Below are 18,912 nucleotides of genomic sequence, written 5' to 3'. Positions count from 1 at the left end.
TAATATTTATATTGGCTATTTTTTTAACTCTGAAATATTGCTGTAATCAAAGTCTGCCTGCTTAAGCTTAAACTACTCTACAGTTATTTTCTAGTGAGGGTAGTACTAAGTTACTTATTGCCTAATAATAAATCAAATTGCTATTATTTCTCTATTGAGAAAGTAAAGTTAGTAGGGCTAATAGTGTTACAACTTATATTTTTTCCACATACATTTCATATTATAAGGTGCAAGTTTAAAATTTTTTACAGAAGTAATTTTAAATTTGAAGCAAATGTGAAGATATAACAAATGTAATTAGATTCTTTAAAGTGACATGTTTAAACTTTCAGAAAGAACTTAAAAAGCAGAATCAGTAGTATTCAATCAACTCTAAGTTATTGATACTAAATTATTGAATTACTTCATTGTTAATCAACATTGCCAAAAGTTAAATTTTAGGGTTAACTTTAGGTTCTTTATTGTTAGCTCTCCTGGAGTTTTTTTTAAATTTCAGGAAAAGAAAAAAAGAATCATTTTAGAAATCTGTGCTTTATAAGATATTTATTGATTGGTAAATTTGAAATTGTATAATAGGTATCTATCAAAATTAATCAAACACATGAAAATAGATAACTCATATATAGTATCCTTGCTGTGGTTACAGAAAAATAAAACTGGTCTCACTTTAAGTTCATGACCACAATTCTCTAATCGACTCAATTCTGTCATATAATCATAAGCCCATTCACTTTCTTACTCTCTGAATGACTATTTCATAAGTTCTCCTCTCTTTTCAACCCTGTATTAGGTTTCTATTATATAACAAACTATCACAAACATAGTGGCTTAAACAACACACATTTATTCTCTCACAGATTCTGTAGGTCAGTAGTCCAGGAATGACTTAAGCCAGGCAGATTGAGTCCTCTGCTTGTGGTCTGACATGGCTGCAATCAAAGTGTCATCTGGGCTGATTTCTCATCTAGAAACTCGACTGGAGACTAGTCTGCTTCCATGTTCGTCTAGGTTATTGGCAGCATTCAAGTTCCTTGCAGCTGTTTGACGGAGGGCCTCGACTACTTACTGGCTGTTGCCCAGAAGAGGCCCTCAGATACTAGATGTCACCCACAGTATCCTGCCACATAGCCCTCTCCACAGGTATTTCACAGCTTGGCTGTTTGCTTCTTGCAAGGCCAGCAGGAGAACCTTTCTCCATTGTGTCCTAGTAAGTTGAGTCTTACATATTGAACCTAATCACAGGAGTGACTTTCTCACCTCCTTTGCCATCCATAATTTAATCACAATAGTGACATCTTATCACCTTTGCCATATTCTGTTGTTTAGAAATAAGTCATATGTTCCACCCACTCTGGAGTAGAGAGGATTATACAGTGTAACACCAGGGAATGGAGATCATGGAGGCCATCAAGGAATTGCCCCTATCACAATCCCCGAGTGTCTCTTGTTTGTTTCTCTCTCCCAGCTAATGACCTTACTTTCTACTTTACTGAGAAAATTGAAGCAATCAAAAGAGATTGCTCCACAAACTCACACCAACAAGTACTTAGTGGACCAGCATTTATACCCACATTTTCTGCCTTCTCATCTATCACCATGTGTAAATTTTCCCAGCTCCTATCTAGTCATTTCAGTTGTACATTAGATGTCATCCTTTTTCCTTTACTAAAGTACATCCCTTAAGCAGTTCTACCTTTTCTCTCTTTTGTCTGTCAAGTTCTTGCTCTCTATAGGATCTTCCCAGTCAGCGTGCAAATGTGTTTTTTTCTCCCATCTTCTTACAGTCTCCAAAACTTCATTTAATCTCATTTCCTCCACGAACTATTGCCCTATTTCTTTTATTCCTTTGTAGTAAAACTCACAAAAGTATTATCTCTACTCTCTGTTTTCCAGTTCCTGTCTTCTCATTCTTAAATTTGTTCTAGTCAGTTTTTTACCTCCACCATTCCACCAAAACTGTTTGCCAAGGACATCAGTGATGAACACACTGCTTATTCCAATTGTCTATTCTCATTCCATATGCTACTTGAACTGTCAACAGTATTTGTCACAATTTATCACTTCCACCTCCTTGGTATATCTTTCCAGATATTACACATTCTTGGTTTTCCTCCTACATTGTGCCATGTTGCTTTTCAGAATGCTTTGCCGTTTCCATCATTTAACCCTATCTGCTTAATGTTGGAGTGTTCCAGGTCTCAGTACTTGGGACTTCTTCTTAGTCTATACTTTTCTCTTCTTCTAATACCTTGGGTTTCATATGCTGACATCTGCCAAATTTATTTCTCCAGTAAGAGACAGATTTACTATGTCTTAGTCTATTTTGTGCTGCTGTAACAGAATACCTAATACAATAATTTATAAAGAACAAACAATTATATCGTAGTTCTCGGGGATAGGAAGTCTAAGATCAAAACAGTGACATGAGATGAGGCCTTTTTTGCAGCATCCTTACATGGCAGAAGACAGAAGGCAAAAATGGGATGAATGCTGTGTCCACATGTGTCAGAACAGAGAGAATCCACTCCTGCAAGCCAATTTTATAGCCATATTAATCCATTTGTGAGGGCAGAGCCCTCGTGATTTAAACACCTCCCCAAGGTCCCCACCTCCCAACACTGTTGCATTGGGGATTAAGTTCTGAACACATAAATTTTGGAGGGGACCAAAACATTAAAACCATAACAACTATGAACCAGTGTAACTTAATCCTTATTGATTCCTCTTTTGCACAGGCTTATTGCCTAATTTTATGTTCATAATTTTAAATTCTCTTTCCCAAAGGTGTCCCCTGAAATTATATAGGCTTCAGGCCCTACATAACCTGGGTTCACCTTTATCTCCAGTCCACATCTCACAATAACACTCCAGACTATATCTGATTCCTTATTCAGCCTTTCCACTTTCATATCTACTTGACATCTTAAATTTAACAAGTCCAAAAACTATCCCAAACCTGCTCCTTTTAAAATAAGTCAGAGTTTTTGTTCCTTTGGTATACCTGAAATAGTTTACCATTTTACTCAGTAGAAGCCAACATGCCCAAAATGGCATCCATCAACTTAGAGGATCTGGCCTTTGCTACATTACCTCTTTCACTTTATTTCCTACGACCTACCTCCCCACTCACTCTGCCTCAGTCACACTGACTATTTGCTGTCCTTGCCCACAATGAGCATACACTTGCCTCAGTGTTTTGCTCTTTCTTTTCTCTCTGCATCAAACTCTTTTATCTCAGAGATCTGCCTAACACTTTCATAACCTTCAAGTCTGTTTAAAGTTTACTTTCTCAATAAGACCTACCTGACTACCTTGTTTCCTATCATAGCCTGGCATCCCCCTTTCTCCAGTACTCCTGATTCCCTTTATCTTGCTATATTCTTTGACTGTTTTTTTCCTGCTGCCTCATGAATAGTGAATACTTTGCTTATCACAATGTTTGTTGTCTATTATGTGTCTTGCTCTCCTAGAAAAGAGTTGCAGTGGGTGGGGATTTTGTCTGTTTTGTTCTCTGATGCATCTGAAGCACTAGCCTGGAACATAATAGGTTCTCGGTAAATATTTGTTAAATGCATTAGTTGGAAGAATAGGCTTATAGTCTATATGTTTTAAAACTCATTTGTTTGACAATCCTTTCTCCAAATAAAATTTTCCACAGAAGTTTTCTCTAAAAATGAAACCATCTGGGAAAGAATACTTTTGATTGAATGAAGAGATTAATAAGCTAAAAGAACATAACCTTCTTTGCTGGACTTCTATTTTACTCCTTATAGCACTCGGAGCACAGTTTGAAAACCAATCAGGCTTTTGTCTGAAGAATAGGTATAGTCACAGTTCTTTAACAAAATATCAAAATTATTTTTTTATTTCCTTCAGCATATGTGTGTGAGTAGTTTGCGTGAGTTCAGGATAGTTTATTTAGAAGTGTAAAGTGTATTTAAGAAGGTTCTAGAAAAATAGCAAATGTTTCAAATGTTCTTTTAAATGAACTTACTTTGTTATGTATATTAGATTTTATGTACTTTGCTTATCATTCAGATGAACTTTATAGAATTGCTGATATTTAAGTGCAATTTCTTCTGGCTAACTCAGTGAATATAATAAGCATATCAAAATCTCAAAAATTCCTTAGAATAAATTGAACCAAAAAAGCACAGAATCTGTATTGAAAGTAGATACAATTTTCATGTAAGGATGTGAAACAGTCTCTTAATAAGTAGAAAGACTTACTATAGCTTGGGAAGGGAAGATTTAATATAAAAATAGCCATTCTTGGGCCGACCTGTGGCGCACTCGGGAGAGTGCGCCGCTGGGAGCGCAGCAGTGCTCCCGCCGCGGGTTCGGATCCTATATAAGGATGGCCGGTGCGCTCACTGGCTGAGCGCGGTGCAGCCGGTCACAAAAATGACAAAAAAATTAATAAATAAAATAAAAATAAAAATAGCCATTCTTTTAAATAAAAATATTAATTTATTATAATTTTCATTATATTCCCATTTTTTTTTGTTTCTTTGGGAGAAACAAAAATGATTTTAATATTCATATTAAAAAATGTATGATAATTACCATGAGACAAATAATGAAAGAATTACCTAGAAACTAATAATATTTTTATGGGAAAATATGTTTTACCCAGCATTTAAACTTACTATAGAGCTATCATAGTAAAAGCAATGTGATATTAATACAAACAGATATAATGGGCTAGTAAAATAGTATAGAGATTTCCAAAATAGATCCAAGTACATGTGGGAACTTAATACATTTTAAAGGAAGGTAGTATAGTTTAGGGATTAGGAGAACTGTGGTCTCAAGCCATAATTCCTGGCTTCAGATAAAATCTTAGCAACATCTTATTTTTGTAATTTGAGGCAACATTCTTAATTTTGTCATGCATAATTTCTCATTGTGAAATGTGAGTAATAACAGTTCCCTACCTTGTTGAGTTGTCATGATTCCTAAATGAACCAGTACATGAGAAATATTCAGAAAATGACTGGTCCAGAGTAATTTTAATTCATTCTAGAAAAGAATGCATTGTTTAACAAATAGTGTTGAGTCATTTTAATTCTTTCTAGAAAAGGATATATTATTTAACAAACGGTGTTGGTATACTTGGCTATCTACCTGAAAGAAAATAAATTTAGACCTCTACCTAATAAAATAACGAATCTCAACACATTTAAGAGTGAAACTATAAGACTATATGATGAAATTATAGTGTGTGAAATCAAGTTGAGGATGACTTTCTTAAGAATGGAAATCCAAAACACAAAGGAACAGATTAACAGATTTGAGTATATAAATATTTAATATTTATGGTATAGCAGAACACACCATTATTAAGCAAAGACAATATCTTTGGGAAAAAATGTTGAACACATGACAATTAATCAATATCTCTACTATACAAAGAACTAGATTTATATGAAAAAACAATCCAATAGAAAAATTAGTAAAGATTATTAAAAGGCAGTTTTCAGAGGAGAGAATGAAAAAATGTCCAATAAACATTTAAAAACATGTCTAATCTCATCATGCATCAGGGAAATAGGGAGTCAGCATCGTAAGACGATGCTTTTTTTTTTTTACTGGCTGGACAGAATTTGATGCGTGTGTATGTAATACACACATCAGAAATGCAAGAATTAATGTGTGTATGTGTATTTATATCAAAGGTATTGGCAAAGATACAAGGAGTAAGAATTTTCATGCAACATTGGTATGGGAAGTACTGCAACATTACAGCTTTTGAGAATCTATCCTGTAGAACTTAATATAGGTATAAGAATGTATATTGCAGCATTATTTACAATGGCAAAATTTGGAAAAGAACTTGACCTCTAACAGGAGAATGGTTGAATATATCATGGTTTACAGAATATTACATGGTGAAGCTATTAAAAATAATGACTTCAATCCACATAAACTGGCCTAGAATAGTGTTCATACTGTATTAACTAAGGAAAATTAAGTTGGTAAGAAACATATAACTCTATTTTTAACAGTCAGAAAACATCTTGTGTTCATGCATCATGAGGGTGATGCAGGCATATGAAAATTACTTTTTCTTCTTATATCTTTACTTTGTTTTTAAAATGTTAACTAAGAGAATGCAAAACTGGGTGGAAAAAAAAAATACTGACTTCAGTTGTAGTATATGCAGTGTTTCTAGGAGGATAAAGTAGAAATTTCCCGAGGGAAAGATTTGACTGTTTTTGACATTATATGTGCATTTGAGCTACCTGACTCTTTGATTTCCTGACCTTGGGATGCTTTATTGAGTTTCAGGACTGGTCACTAGAGAGAGGCTTCAGGCCTACAGGAGGCGCTTATTATCTGGCAAAGGGGATGACAATTACTTCATATTTTAAAGTTATACCAGGTTAAATGATTGTGTTATATATGTAATATGTTTTCTTCATACTTTATAGTTACTATATCAAATGTTCTGAATCCTAACTTCACATCAGAATTACCTATGGAGATTCTTATTTAATAGGTCTAGGATGAGATTAGGTATCTATATTTGAACCATTAGGTCAAATTTTTGAAACCTCTTGAGATGTTTGGGAAAAACTGTTTACTATATGGTAAGTGCACATTAGTTTATAAAAAACTGATAATTGTGTACTATATAACACTGTCTCTTTTTCTCAATCTTTATCAAATCTTTTTTTTTAATGAAACAACATACTTTCTTATTTGGAAAACATTAAATTAAAGAAAAATATTTGATTTGTACAAAAGTTGAAGGGTGGGTATTAATTTTAGCATTGAGAATAGTAAGAGTTTACTAATTGATACGGTTTAATTCTATGAAGGGTTATTATGCAAAGGACGATTGTCCTTTCAGGTATCATTAACAGACTTTTAATGCCAAATACAGTTAGAGGTCGTCTTGGAGATATTTATATGCAGATTACATTAATAATTTTTAAGATTGTTTAGCAATATTATTGCCAAAATTTATGGAAATGGTTTAAATAAATGCTTCCTACCTATATTTATTCCATTGCAAACTTCTAAGTTTGTTAGTGTGCTATGTTGTAGACAGTGATGGGAATCAGATCTCCCTGAGGGCACCAGTAATGTTTTCAGGTTAGTATTATAACACACTATTTGGTAAATACCAGGTTATGTGACCTTCCAAAGTCTCTTTTAAAAGTATGTTTTCATATGAAGACATATTTATGTTTTTGACCAGCCTAGGGCTTTTCAGATTTTCAGATTGAAGAAAGTGATACACTTCAGGGGAAGGAGTTAATGAAATAATCGCTCTGTAACATTACTTATTTTACATTTCATATATGGTTCACGCATTGTTAAAAAATGAAAAATCAGACTTTGTCTATTATTAGCTCATAAGTAGGCAGATTTGCAGTACTCTCTACTGCAATCCATATATTTGAAAAGAACTTAGTGTTGTAACTAATAATACAGTTTGTTAAATTGCTAACATGCTTCTACGACCTTTTATATGTTAGTCAATATTTATTTATCCTAAGTATTATTGAAATAAGAATAATTCATGACATTTTCATTTTCTTAATAGCAGTCATTTGTTATAGTAAATTATCAGCCTCCCTTTACTGGTCAGATACTGAAATACAAGCACCAATTAAAAAAAAATAATAAGTATTGCCTTAAGAAAAACTGTTAGTGGAATTAAAGTAAGAAATGTTGAATTAGCATAATAATTAAATATAAAATACCTATAAGCAATTATAATTTAATTTCAATATTATCTTAAGTCATTTCAAAAATATGGTACATTAGTCTTTTCATCTAATTAATAATATTTAAACTTAATGGTGAAAATGGGCTTAATCAAAAGTTTGTCAAAACAAAATAAAAATTCAAATTGTGAAGTTACATAAGTTTATGTAGAGATAGATTTTTTAAACTTAGTTGAGACATATACTTCTAATATTATCTTATTTAATTAGTTTGATTACATCATAAAATATTAAGTCAATTCATGACCAAACTCAAAATTTAAGAAAATCTTTAATTTCTAGCTTTTTAAAATATTTTACTTTCTGACATAAAATGTGGTTTTCCTAAATAGGCTTTTAGTTTAATTACATGATTCTTACTTAAAACTATGGTTTTGAATTTTCTTATGTAAAATTTTAAAAATATTTCCCTAATCTGCTTATCTGTCATTAACCAATTCGCTATTTTACATACATTTAGATATTTAATTGTCTTTATTATAACACTAGACTGTAAACTTTGTGAAAGCAGAGATCTTATCTTTTTTGTTTACCTTTGTATCCTGTTTGAACTGTTTCTTGCACATGGTAGGCACTCAATAAATAATTGTGTAATGAATACCAGAAATGTGCTAAATTTATTTTCTTAGTTGTTTATTCTACTTTTGCAGGATTTATTTATTCAGCAGCCTCATTTGGGGATAATTTTTCTATTTCCTTTCATTATATTGCTTTAAGAAATTAAAATAAGACATTGTTATTATGGTAAGAGAAAAAAGCTCATCTGAAATTCAGTACTTCAATCTCTGTTACTCTCTTTATTTCACTTTTACCTGCATATAATTTTACATTATTTAACTCAAACTCTACATTTATATATACTTTTTTAACTTTTGCATTGAAAATTTCCCACATTATTATTTCATATAGTGTCTGCATGCTGTTCTACGTATATAGCATTTTCTGTGTTTTGGATAATTTTCTCAAAGGATTGTAAAAGGAGAGAAACTGAGTTACAGATTATGCTCATTTTATAATTTGATGGATACTATGATTTGATTTCCAAAAGGCAATCTATACTGCCTCAATTTTTTTAAAAAAGAGATTGATAGAGTTTAGTCCCTGTCCCTGCCTCATTTACATTTGGTTGATTTTTTTTTTTTCTTTATTATACATACATGTGGGGTACAACGTTGATTTTCAGTAATTGTGTACAATGTGTGGTGGTTAGATCAGTATAGTTAGCTTATTCATCATTACAATACGCAATCATTCTTTGTGTCCATTGACCAATTCCTCATTAGCCTCCCTCCCTCTTTTGCTGCTCTACTTTGAATATCTTTGATTAATTTAGAAGTTAAATATTTTCTTTTCCTAATTAATTATTGAATGTTCATTATTTAATTAGTTGTTTATTCGCTTTTATCTCCTACTAGGTAACCTCATCCAAACCTATGACTTTAAATACTATTTCTGTGACAGCTTCCAAATTTCCTCTGATTCCCAGACCTCATAGCCAGTCACGTACTTGACATCGTCATTTGGATGTCTGACAGGCATTTCAAACATAAAATGTCCAAAACAGAATTTCCTCTATCCTCATTTTTCATCCCTTTTTCATCATTTACTTTTACAACCTCTATATTCATGTTCATAGCTATTTTCACTTTTTAAATTGAATATTAAATTCAATTTACAATTTTAAATTGAAAACATTGGTTTTCATATCAAAAATCCAATTATTTTAAGTACATTTTTTCACTAATTAGAATGAAGAACTCTAAACAAAAATCGTACATGTTTGCTCTAAAAGAGCAGGGCTTAAGGAGAGGATTTAAAATAATAATGCTAATCATGCTAATAGTGGTTTTAAAGAGCTTTTTGATAACCTGACACATGGATGATAACGACAAATAGGCCTTTCATCAATATAATCTCAATTTAGTAAAATCTTTAGTAAGCATTAATAAGACAGTACCCCAAATTATTTTCATTTTTAAATAATAGGCTGCCCTATAATAGTTTTTACCTTTGTTGACTTTCATGGTTTCTTCACAATTATTTGACTTCTGTTAGTTTTCTTTCTTGATATAACTATGTCTAGAGTACTTTTCATTTCAACATAACATGAAGAGTTTGAAGTGCTTCTCTTCTCTTCTTTCTTCTTACCCAGAAAATAGAATTTTTCTGATTTTCTTATTCCTAACTGGATCCCCTTGTAGAATGTAACATGATGTTTCTATAAAATGTTCACCGTTCACCAGAAGAAGAAAATTTTTGAGAAATGCTTCAGGGGCAAGGTAAAATAATGTGTTAAATGTAAAAGTAAGTTAAACACTTTTTGCCTATAGAAATTTTATGAGGATTGTCATTCATTTTCTGTCTTCTTCCAAAGAAGCATAAAAAAAGAGGTTTACTACCTGTCATTCTTTGTCATGTCTTGTAGCCAGAGGGGAAAATAAGGTATGGCCCTTTGGAAGAAAACATAAAATGAAGCGCAGTCTCCACAAAACTTCTAGAGGCACTTTCTTTTATATATAAATTATTTTGGGATAAAAATGCAATTGCTTGAAGCAAAACAAATGGTAGGAGTTAATTATACCAGTTATGAATTATGATTATGAGTCGGTAGAAATTATTACTTGAGCCAACTTATTAATTGATCAATTAATAATAAATAATAAAATTGATAATTAGTTCATCACTGAATCAAGTAAACACTATATTTGTATTATAGACCTTTAGAACCAATCTGACCACATTTTTTATGGCCAAGAAAGCCTAGTCACAAGCTTAACGAATAAGAAACTTCAAAATAATACAGGAAAAACATAATACTTTGGTGAAAATTTAGGAAGAAGGTATAGTGCACATTTAATTATTGGAATGTTATTAGATTGATGAAAATTTAGGAAAAAGGTATAGTGTGTAATTAATTATTGGAATGTCATTAGATTTTTACATGACCATAAATCTGTGAGTGTTATTGATTTCAGTAGTTTTTTTGTTGTTCTTAATTTTTGAAGCAGCTTTATTGGTATATAATTCATATATCATATAATTCCCCCATTTAGAGAGCATAATTCAATGGCTTATAGTATATCTACAGAGTTATGCAACCATCACCACAGTCAATTTTAGAACATTTTCATCACTACAAAGAGAAACCCTGTACCCTTTACTCTCATATCACACATCTCTCGTATTCCTAAGCTGCTAACTTGCTTTCTGTCTCTATAGGTTTTCCTAATCTGGACATTTCATAGAAATGGGTTCATACACTACATGATATTTTATGTCTTGCTTCTTTCACTTAGCATAATGTTTTTGAGTTTCATCCATGTTGTAACATGTATCAGAATTTCATTCCTTTTGGTGCTGCATTATATTCCATTGTAATGGATGTAGCACGTTCTGTTTATGCATTTATCTGTTGATGGACTTTTGGTTGTTTCCACCTTTTGACTACTGTGAATAGTGCTGCTATAAACATTCAGGGAAAACTGAGGTCCAAGTGAGCCTGCCTGGGAAAAGGAGGGGGACAACGGCATACAGCAAGGGATCAGCGAGGCAGAATGGAAGCTCCTCCAACCTGGCTTCCTCATCTAGCCCATTCCATCACCCTCAAGCCAGCCTGTTCCTGCTCAGACCCCAGCCACCCAAAGATTGGGTCACACGGATCCTGCCCATCCCATCCCCACAGACACACACAAGGCTCTCCTGGCTTCTATGTCCTCAGCCCTATGACCATGGAAGCCTCAGTACCCTGATCTCCCCCCAGTGTCTGCCAGTGCCCTGTACACCAGCCTTCCCTGCTTGTGGGGAAGTGGCTCCTCCTGCCCCATCTAACACTGAGGCCCGAAGCCCCACTTTGGATAAGTCTGGTACAAAATGATGTTCCCAATTCTTTTCCTTCTCTGTGTTCTGGATGGATTGGGGAGCTCAGGCCTCCTTATCCAGGACAAGGCCAGTAATATTAATAACTGCCTGAATGATTTCAGTGGTTTTCTGATAAAATTAAAATGTCTGTACATTTATCTTTTTGTGTATTTCAGTATGTTTGTGATGTAATTTTTGAAAGATTATAGTGATGATAAAGTAAAGGTTACTCTTGTTTTAAGAACTCAAAGTCATATATTTTATGCACACACACACACATGCACCCACACACATAACTGTGTCCGTTATGGAATTTTTCAAGTAGTTTATTATTTAGTTCTTATACAAATCTATTTTTAATTTTTTTTAGTTTCATTTTTTTAAGTTATACAGTTGGTAACTTCAGCCAGATGCAAATAGGAAATTCAAAATTAAATAAGACACTGGCCTTCAGGAAAATACAGTTTGTAAAAGAAATATATATCTGTTCCACTAAAGGCAGCATAGGATAAGTAACTTAATAAGAACTGGAGAAAATATTTTGACACTTCTTGTTTTAGAAAACTGTGTTTGAGTTTACAGACTGTTACATTTGAACAGTTCTTGCAAATCATAAGATTTCAGCAGGCAAAGGTGTATGAGTTTTGAGGGAAAGAACAGTGTGAGGACATAGGTAACCTTTGAGTCAGTTGGAATAAATGAAAGAACAAAGGCAAAGACAGAAAAACAACTAATGCTGGATATATTCAGGAACTAGAAGATCAAGTTTAGATTTAACATAGAGTAGTAGTCATGGAAGATAAAGCTGGGAAGACAAGTTGGAATTAGGACAGGAGAATTTTGAATGTCTACGTAAGAACTCTGGATAATTCAGTGGAGATTTTAAGGGGGTGGTCATTAAAGGGTTTTGAGTAAGGTTTTCTTATAATGCTAAAGTAAAAGCTCCTCATTCACAATTTATTAAGTTACCTGACTTTATAGATGATGGAACTGAAGTAATTTGACAAAGGTCACATAGCAGAGCCAGGGTGAGACCCCATATCTATTAACTGCCAATTCTAGATTCTTTCTATTACACCACTTTAGATAGGATAAATCAGTAGGACTGGGAAAGAAACATTTTGGAGAGAAAAAACAACAGTACATCATAGTATGTAGAGATCTAGGGAGCAAGAAGAGTCACAGATGGCTCCCAGCTTTAAAATCTGGGGTTGGTCATGGGTGGAAAGTAAAGATCCATGAGAAAATACTACATGATATTTTATGGTAGATGTCAGACATTGCTATGAAAACCATTCTGCCTTTGATTTGGTTATCTAAATTAAGTAGATTAAACAGACTAGTAGAGAGTTAAAAGAACTGCTTTTTAAGTTCTGCCTGGATACAATATTTATGTCACTCTGTTGTACCTATTTTATAAAATCAGTACATTTCAGGAAGGCAGTTTTAATGTCTATAATCAAAAGATACCATTTTTCAATTTGCTCTGTTCAGCAATTCATTATAGACCCCCCAAAATGGCACATTGCATTTCCATGGGACACTACTAAAGTGTAGCGTCAGTAGCCTAAATTAGAATACATGAAGGAAATGAAATGTGTTTATCCTGTTAGATCATGTAGGGTATATCTTGGTAAAAGGTAAATTAAGTAATTCACTTGTCTTTCCTTACCAGAGTTATGATATCATGACTATTAAGCATTAAGAGATACAATAAAATATCAGTATTTTTTGATAGGTGAATAAAACATGAAATAACAAGAATGTAAAAATATTTTAAAAGATACTGTTTGGTCAGTCACAAATTATAGAAATCCAACTCAAGGTGACTTAAGCAAAAAAAAGAAGAATTGACTGTGCAAGTTTTAGACATGGTAAGATTCAGATGCCAAAATGCTATCAGAAAAGCTTCTCTCAATTTCTGGAGCCTCTGTTTTATCTAAGTTAACTTTATTTTCAGTCAGGTTCTTCCTGTTCTCATATGGTGGCAAGATAACTACTAGCAGTGCCAGGCTGGTGTTTTCTTAGATTAGAAACATAAATACTTCTACCACAATAGCTTCACCAAATTCTCAGCCTAACTTGTTGGACCATCCTGTGTCATATGTTCAGTCCCAAACTAGTAACTGCCAGGGGTATGGAAATAGTGATCGGTCATACCTGGGTCATGTTTCCACTCATGGAGTCACTGGAAGATTGTCAGCGTTACCTGAAGCGAATACAGTAAGAATGAGAAAGAGTGTTCGCAAATGAAAACTGGGGCTCTGTTGCTAGAAGAGATGTGTGATGCCAGCTGAGTGAGTGAGTGAAATAATGGGTATCCACTATCGGTAGAAAATTCTTTATAAATGTAAGGTCATATATAATAAATAATATGGCATCCCTAAATAAAGTAATTTATACTGTTAAGTGAGAGATCTCAAATTATAATGGAACTTGTTTTGCATCTATTTTAAAGTATGGTTTTATGAGATAGTTTAATAATTTTCCTGCCATGATAACGAAGAAATGTGATGCCGACAGATACTTTTATTCTTTTATAGCTACAAAACCATAATGAGTTGGAGTGCTTATTTGGCAAAGGAGTAAATTGTTTGTTTAATGTTTTTTTTTAATCAGAAACATATCAATATTAAATCCTAACCATTTGGTGTTTTTAGTATTTGTTTTAGTATTCCACTAGTTCTTTGTGACTGTGAATAGAGAAACAGTCACTTTATTGCTTTTTTTTTCCTGAAAAGCAGTTAATGCTAGTATACTTAGTATAATTATATTGTTAATTTTATATCATGTTTGTCTGGTTTAACAAATAAGTGTAAGTATAGAATCAGGAAAATTTAAGTAAAGATTCTTTTACTTTAAAAATGATATTATTTAAGCAGGTCATCACTTCTAAAGTAGGTTAGGTTTGAAACAGGAACTCTCCAGCACAGAAATAACAGTAACCAAATTTGGGGAATTATCTGATAATAAAAAATAGTATACTGATAGCATAAAAAGGTGAAAGACATTTAGGTAAATATAATCACCATTTCTCAAACATTTTCTTACCTATACCTTCCCCTTCCAGTTAGATGTGCCTTCTTTATATACTTCTGTGCCAGCACTTTTAAGACTTTATTGCACTGGTACATTCGCACATCCATTTTCTACAACTAATCTGTAAGCTCCTTAAAGGCAGGAACAATGTCATATATGTCCTTTATCTCCAGCTCCCCACACAAAGTCTGGGCCACTCAGTAACATTCATAAGCCATTAGATGGAAGATAACAAAAATATAGATCAGGTCTCTGAAGGGAAAACTGATTTATAACTGTCTGAACATGTTTGATTTAGTCATATTTATGTTACACCAAATAATTTGTATGCTGTTTAAGATCCAGTTCTTTTTTCTCAATTCTTTCTAATAAGAATATGTGCGTTTACAAGTCAGTCAGTCAGTGCATTAATAGACTTCTCCACTGAAAATGAATTTATACATAAAATTAAAAGTTGTTATTATTTCAGTGGGAATGCAGACACTATCAATGCACAAACATGCCTTTATCTAAGAAGTAAGCAAATAGGCTATCGTACAGAATTCTCCATGCTCCTTCTCTTTTTTTTTCTATCAGTATTCAATTGCCCACCATCTCCAAGCTTCCACATTTGTGTCTCACTTCTTAACTCTGTCCTGACACATAGTGTTAAAATGTAAATATAAAATACTCTCTCTTGATAGTATGCAAATGAACTTGTTTTTATTTTTTTTGCCTGTTTCCCATCTGTGTTCATGTTACATTAATACTAAGTGTGTAAATAGATAATGGACTCTTTTTTTTTAATTCTTCAGGGGGAAAAACAGCATAAATCTAAGCTGGTTATTGTCTCCTTGTTTCAGAAATAAAATTTGGATGACATATTTCTTGGCATATTTCTATTTAACATTTACATTTATTAAATTTGTAATTTAATAACTTTATATTCATATTTCCTTTAATTTTCTGAGGTCAGTAATCTTATAAAGAACCTATTATTGTCTAAGTTTAGGATATGCTTTATATTATAAATACTAAGATGCAAGCATTAATATCTATTCTTAAATCAACACACCTTGATTTCATTATATGTGGACAAATCAGTCATGCCAACAAGATTTGTGGGCCATATCCATGTTTGATAAAATAGCAATTGTGGTTGATAGATTTTTTTTATATATTTGAAATGGTTAAAACTAAAATCCAGAGGATAGTACTAACTACATAAATACATAAAGATAGGCCATGAGGTGTAATTCTTCAGTTTGCAAAGATACTGGTTTTTTGGAAGATGTTTACTTTTATGAAAAGTCAACACACTTTCTGAACTATGCATTATTTCAGAATTTTTGAATATTTAGAGTAAAAAAAATTAAAGGGAAAAAATTTTAAGGGCAAGTTTATGTTTAATAATGTAAGTGTCATGCCTACAGTTGCTAGTTTTTTGGATAGTGGTCCTAGAATTAAAAAAAAAAAAAACTCTATCAGTAAATATAGTATGAGACTGATGTGCAGTATATTAGAAATTAATATCATCTTCACACATTTCATAGTAACTTAGGATAATTTTATAGTAGGTGTTATAAAATTATATATTTCATTGCCATTTATTAGCAGCCTGTAGAATAGTTGCCATAGTTAAACTTTTGTGTGCTATTTTGTCCGTGAGTTGATATCATGCAGGTAATCATTACATTAAACAAAACAACAGTGATATTAGAATTTAAAATAATTTAACAATAGCTCTTTTAAAATAATTAATAATTTTAATGAATTTTTTATTAGTAATTTTTCTTTGTAAAAAATATGTTAAGCACAACCATTTGCAAGTGCATAATGTTTTCAACAATATTTTATTGCAAAAAAGTTCTGATTTTGAAAAATGCTTGTTTATAAAATATAATCATATTTAATATTCAGATACTTAAATCCTTAAAGTAAATTTTCTCAATATTTTATTTGCACAGTGTAAAGCATAAGGATGGTTCTTATTTATCTTTATAATTGGTGTAAGAAGTAATCTTGGTTTAACTTTCTAAATATAACACAGCTTTTCAGACAAATTTTCTACAAAATTGTGAATAAAATCTACAAGTATTAAAAAAATATTTAGTCTACTTCTTGAAACAGTGCATTTAATCAGGGGACATAAGGGATATATTTGACATTCCTATGAAATGTTTCTAGAAAATTTAGATTATTTTTCATAAAATGAGATGATTATATAAGCAAATTGGAATGAAACAAAATTCTACCATGACTATTAATTTTGTGTGTGGAAAGAAAATGAGGGATGTATGTGTGCTTGATGTGTATAAATGTATTTATGAAGTGACCCAGTCTAGAATTTTCATTTATACTTTCACTGCTTGCTACCTTCAAGAACAAAGTTGCCAAAAATGCATGGCTATATTTCTTTAAAATATTCTTATCTAAATCTGTTTTAAAGATAGCATTGGTGATGCTTGCTAAAAATCAGCTAATGAAATATCTCAACTAAACAACTAAATTTCCTGCTCAAATTTTAACAAATATTTTAGCCCACCCATTTTAATGTCTGGAACAAAGAAAGCAATTACTTCAGGGCTTTGTCAGTGATAGAATAATCATAGGTTTTGATCTACCCATAATGAGCCTTAAAACATTATCATACATATCTGTTCTGCCAAAATATAATTTTAAATGTTACTATCTGTATTTTAGTTTCAGGGGTTATGGAAAATACTGTACTGATATTATATTTCTTATCATAGTATTTGATTGTGATTGAATAAATCAAAATATGCTTATTTTTGTGGCTCTGTGTTTGAATAGAAATTAACAACAATGTCTATACTTCATATGGTCACATTGGATTGTTGTTAAGTATTCATGTGACTGCAGTAATTTTTCAGTATCCTTTGGTAACATGGTAGTAAGCCCTATTTTTAGTAATGTAGCTATGACCGCCAAAAAAAGAATATTATCTACCTAGTCAGAATAGTCATTTTAAAATATAGATAGAACATAATATAATTCTCAAATAGCCTTAATCTACCCAAAGCCAGTGGAAATTTTAAATTATTAATTATTTAGAAATCATTCATTATTGTTGTAAAATTTATGTGTCATTTTGGTTGAGAAACTAAAATACTACTGATAATTTTATTGACATTTATCCCTGAAAACATTAGTCAGGAAGCAAGTAAGGTATTTGTGAATAACAAAAATTAGTAGGTGATAAGGAACATGAAATTAATGTTTTGAAGGGACTCAAGCTAGACCTTTCCTACTGTTATCTTTAACTTTGATTTATAATTCTGCACTCTTTGTTTTTATATGTTTTAGAGCAAAGGATTTTCTTAAAACTACAGTAGGTGAAGAATCGTCAACAGCCTTGTGATTTTGGAGCTGTATAAAATGTTACAATTGATGTATAGTTATGATTCTTCTTTTTCAACATACTAATTTCTTATAACTTCTACTGAGAAATGTATGGAGACTCAAGGAAAGAAATTTGTTTAATAATTTTGACCTGAATATTGTTTTCCTTTGAAAAATCCTAATCTTACAAGATAGTTATATTAAAATATGATAAGACACTTTAAATTTATGATATTTCTTTCATAAATTATGTTTAAACTAGTTTTTAATTTATTATTTTACATTTTTCTAGGATAGCAAAGTAATATAATGTATGTGCACAAAACAGAAGTATTATTTATACGTATTTTTTTTAATTACAGGTAAAGATTATAGTTCCCAACAGCACAGCAGGTCTGATTATAGGGAAGGGAGGTGCTACTGTGAAGGCTATAATGGAGCAGTCAGGGGCTTGGGTGCAGCTTTCCCAGAAACCTGATGGGATCAACTTGCAAGAGAGGGTTGTCACTGTGAGTGGAGAACCTGAACAAAACCGAAAAGCTGTTGAACTTATCATCCAGAAGATACAAGAGGATCCACAGAGTGGCAGCTGTCTCAATATCAGTTATGCCAATGTGACAGGTCCAGTGGCAAATTCCAATCCAACCGGATCTCCTTATGCAAACACTGCTGAAGTGTTACCAACTGCTGCAGCAGCTGCAGGGCTATTAGGACATGCTAACCTTGCTGGCGTTGCAGCCTTTCCAGCAGTTTTATCTGGCTTCACAGGTAATGACCTGGTGGCCATCACCTCTGCACTTAATACATTAGCCAGCTATGGATATAATCTCAACACATTAGGTTTAGGTCTCAGTCAAGCAGCAGCAACAGGGGCTTTGGCTGCAGCAGCTGCCAGTGCCAACCCAGCAGCAGCAGCAGCCAATTTGTTGGCCAC

The 18,912-nt window shown here is 32.4% G+C and overlaps 1 protein-coding gene across 1 annotated transcript in view; it reads left to right on the top strand.

The window, feature by feature from the left end:
• The window catches only part of NOVA1 (NOVA alternative splicing regulator 1), a 141,221-nt gene that overhangs the window by 121,824 nt on the left and 485 nt on the right, over positions 1-18,912 (top strand). Inside the window, exon 5 of the mRNA XM_063091070.1 lies at positions 18,341-18,912. This exon is cut by the window's right edge and continues 485 nt beyond it. Within this exon, the coding sequence (XP_062947140.1) occupies positions 18,341-18,912 (572 nt within the window). The remainder of the gene's footprint in view (positions 1-18,340) is intronic.

Source organism: Cynocephalus volans, chromosome 3, assembly GCF_027409185.1.
Source record: "Cynocephalus volans isolate mCynVol1 chromosome 3, mCynVol1.pri, whole genome shotgun sequence".
Taxonomy (NCBI): Eukaryota; Metazoa; Chordata; class Mammalia; order Dermoptera; family Cynocephalidae; genus Cynocephalus; species Cynocephalus volans.
Note: the sequence above shows the minus strand (reverse complement) of the source record. Positions and strands in the feature narration are given on the sequence as shown.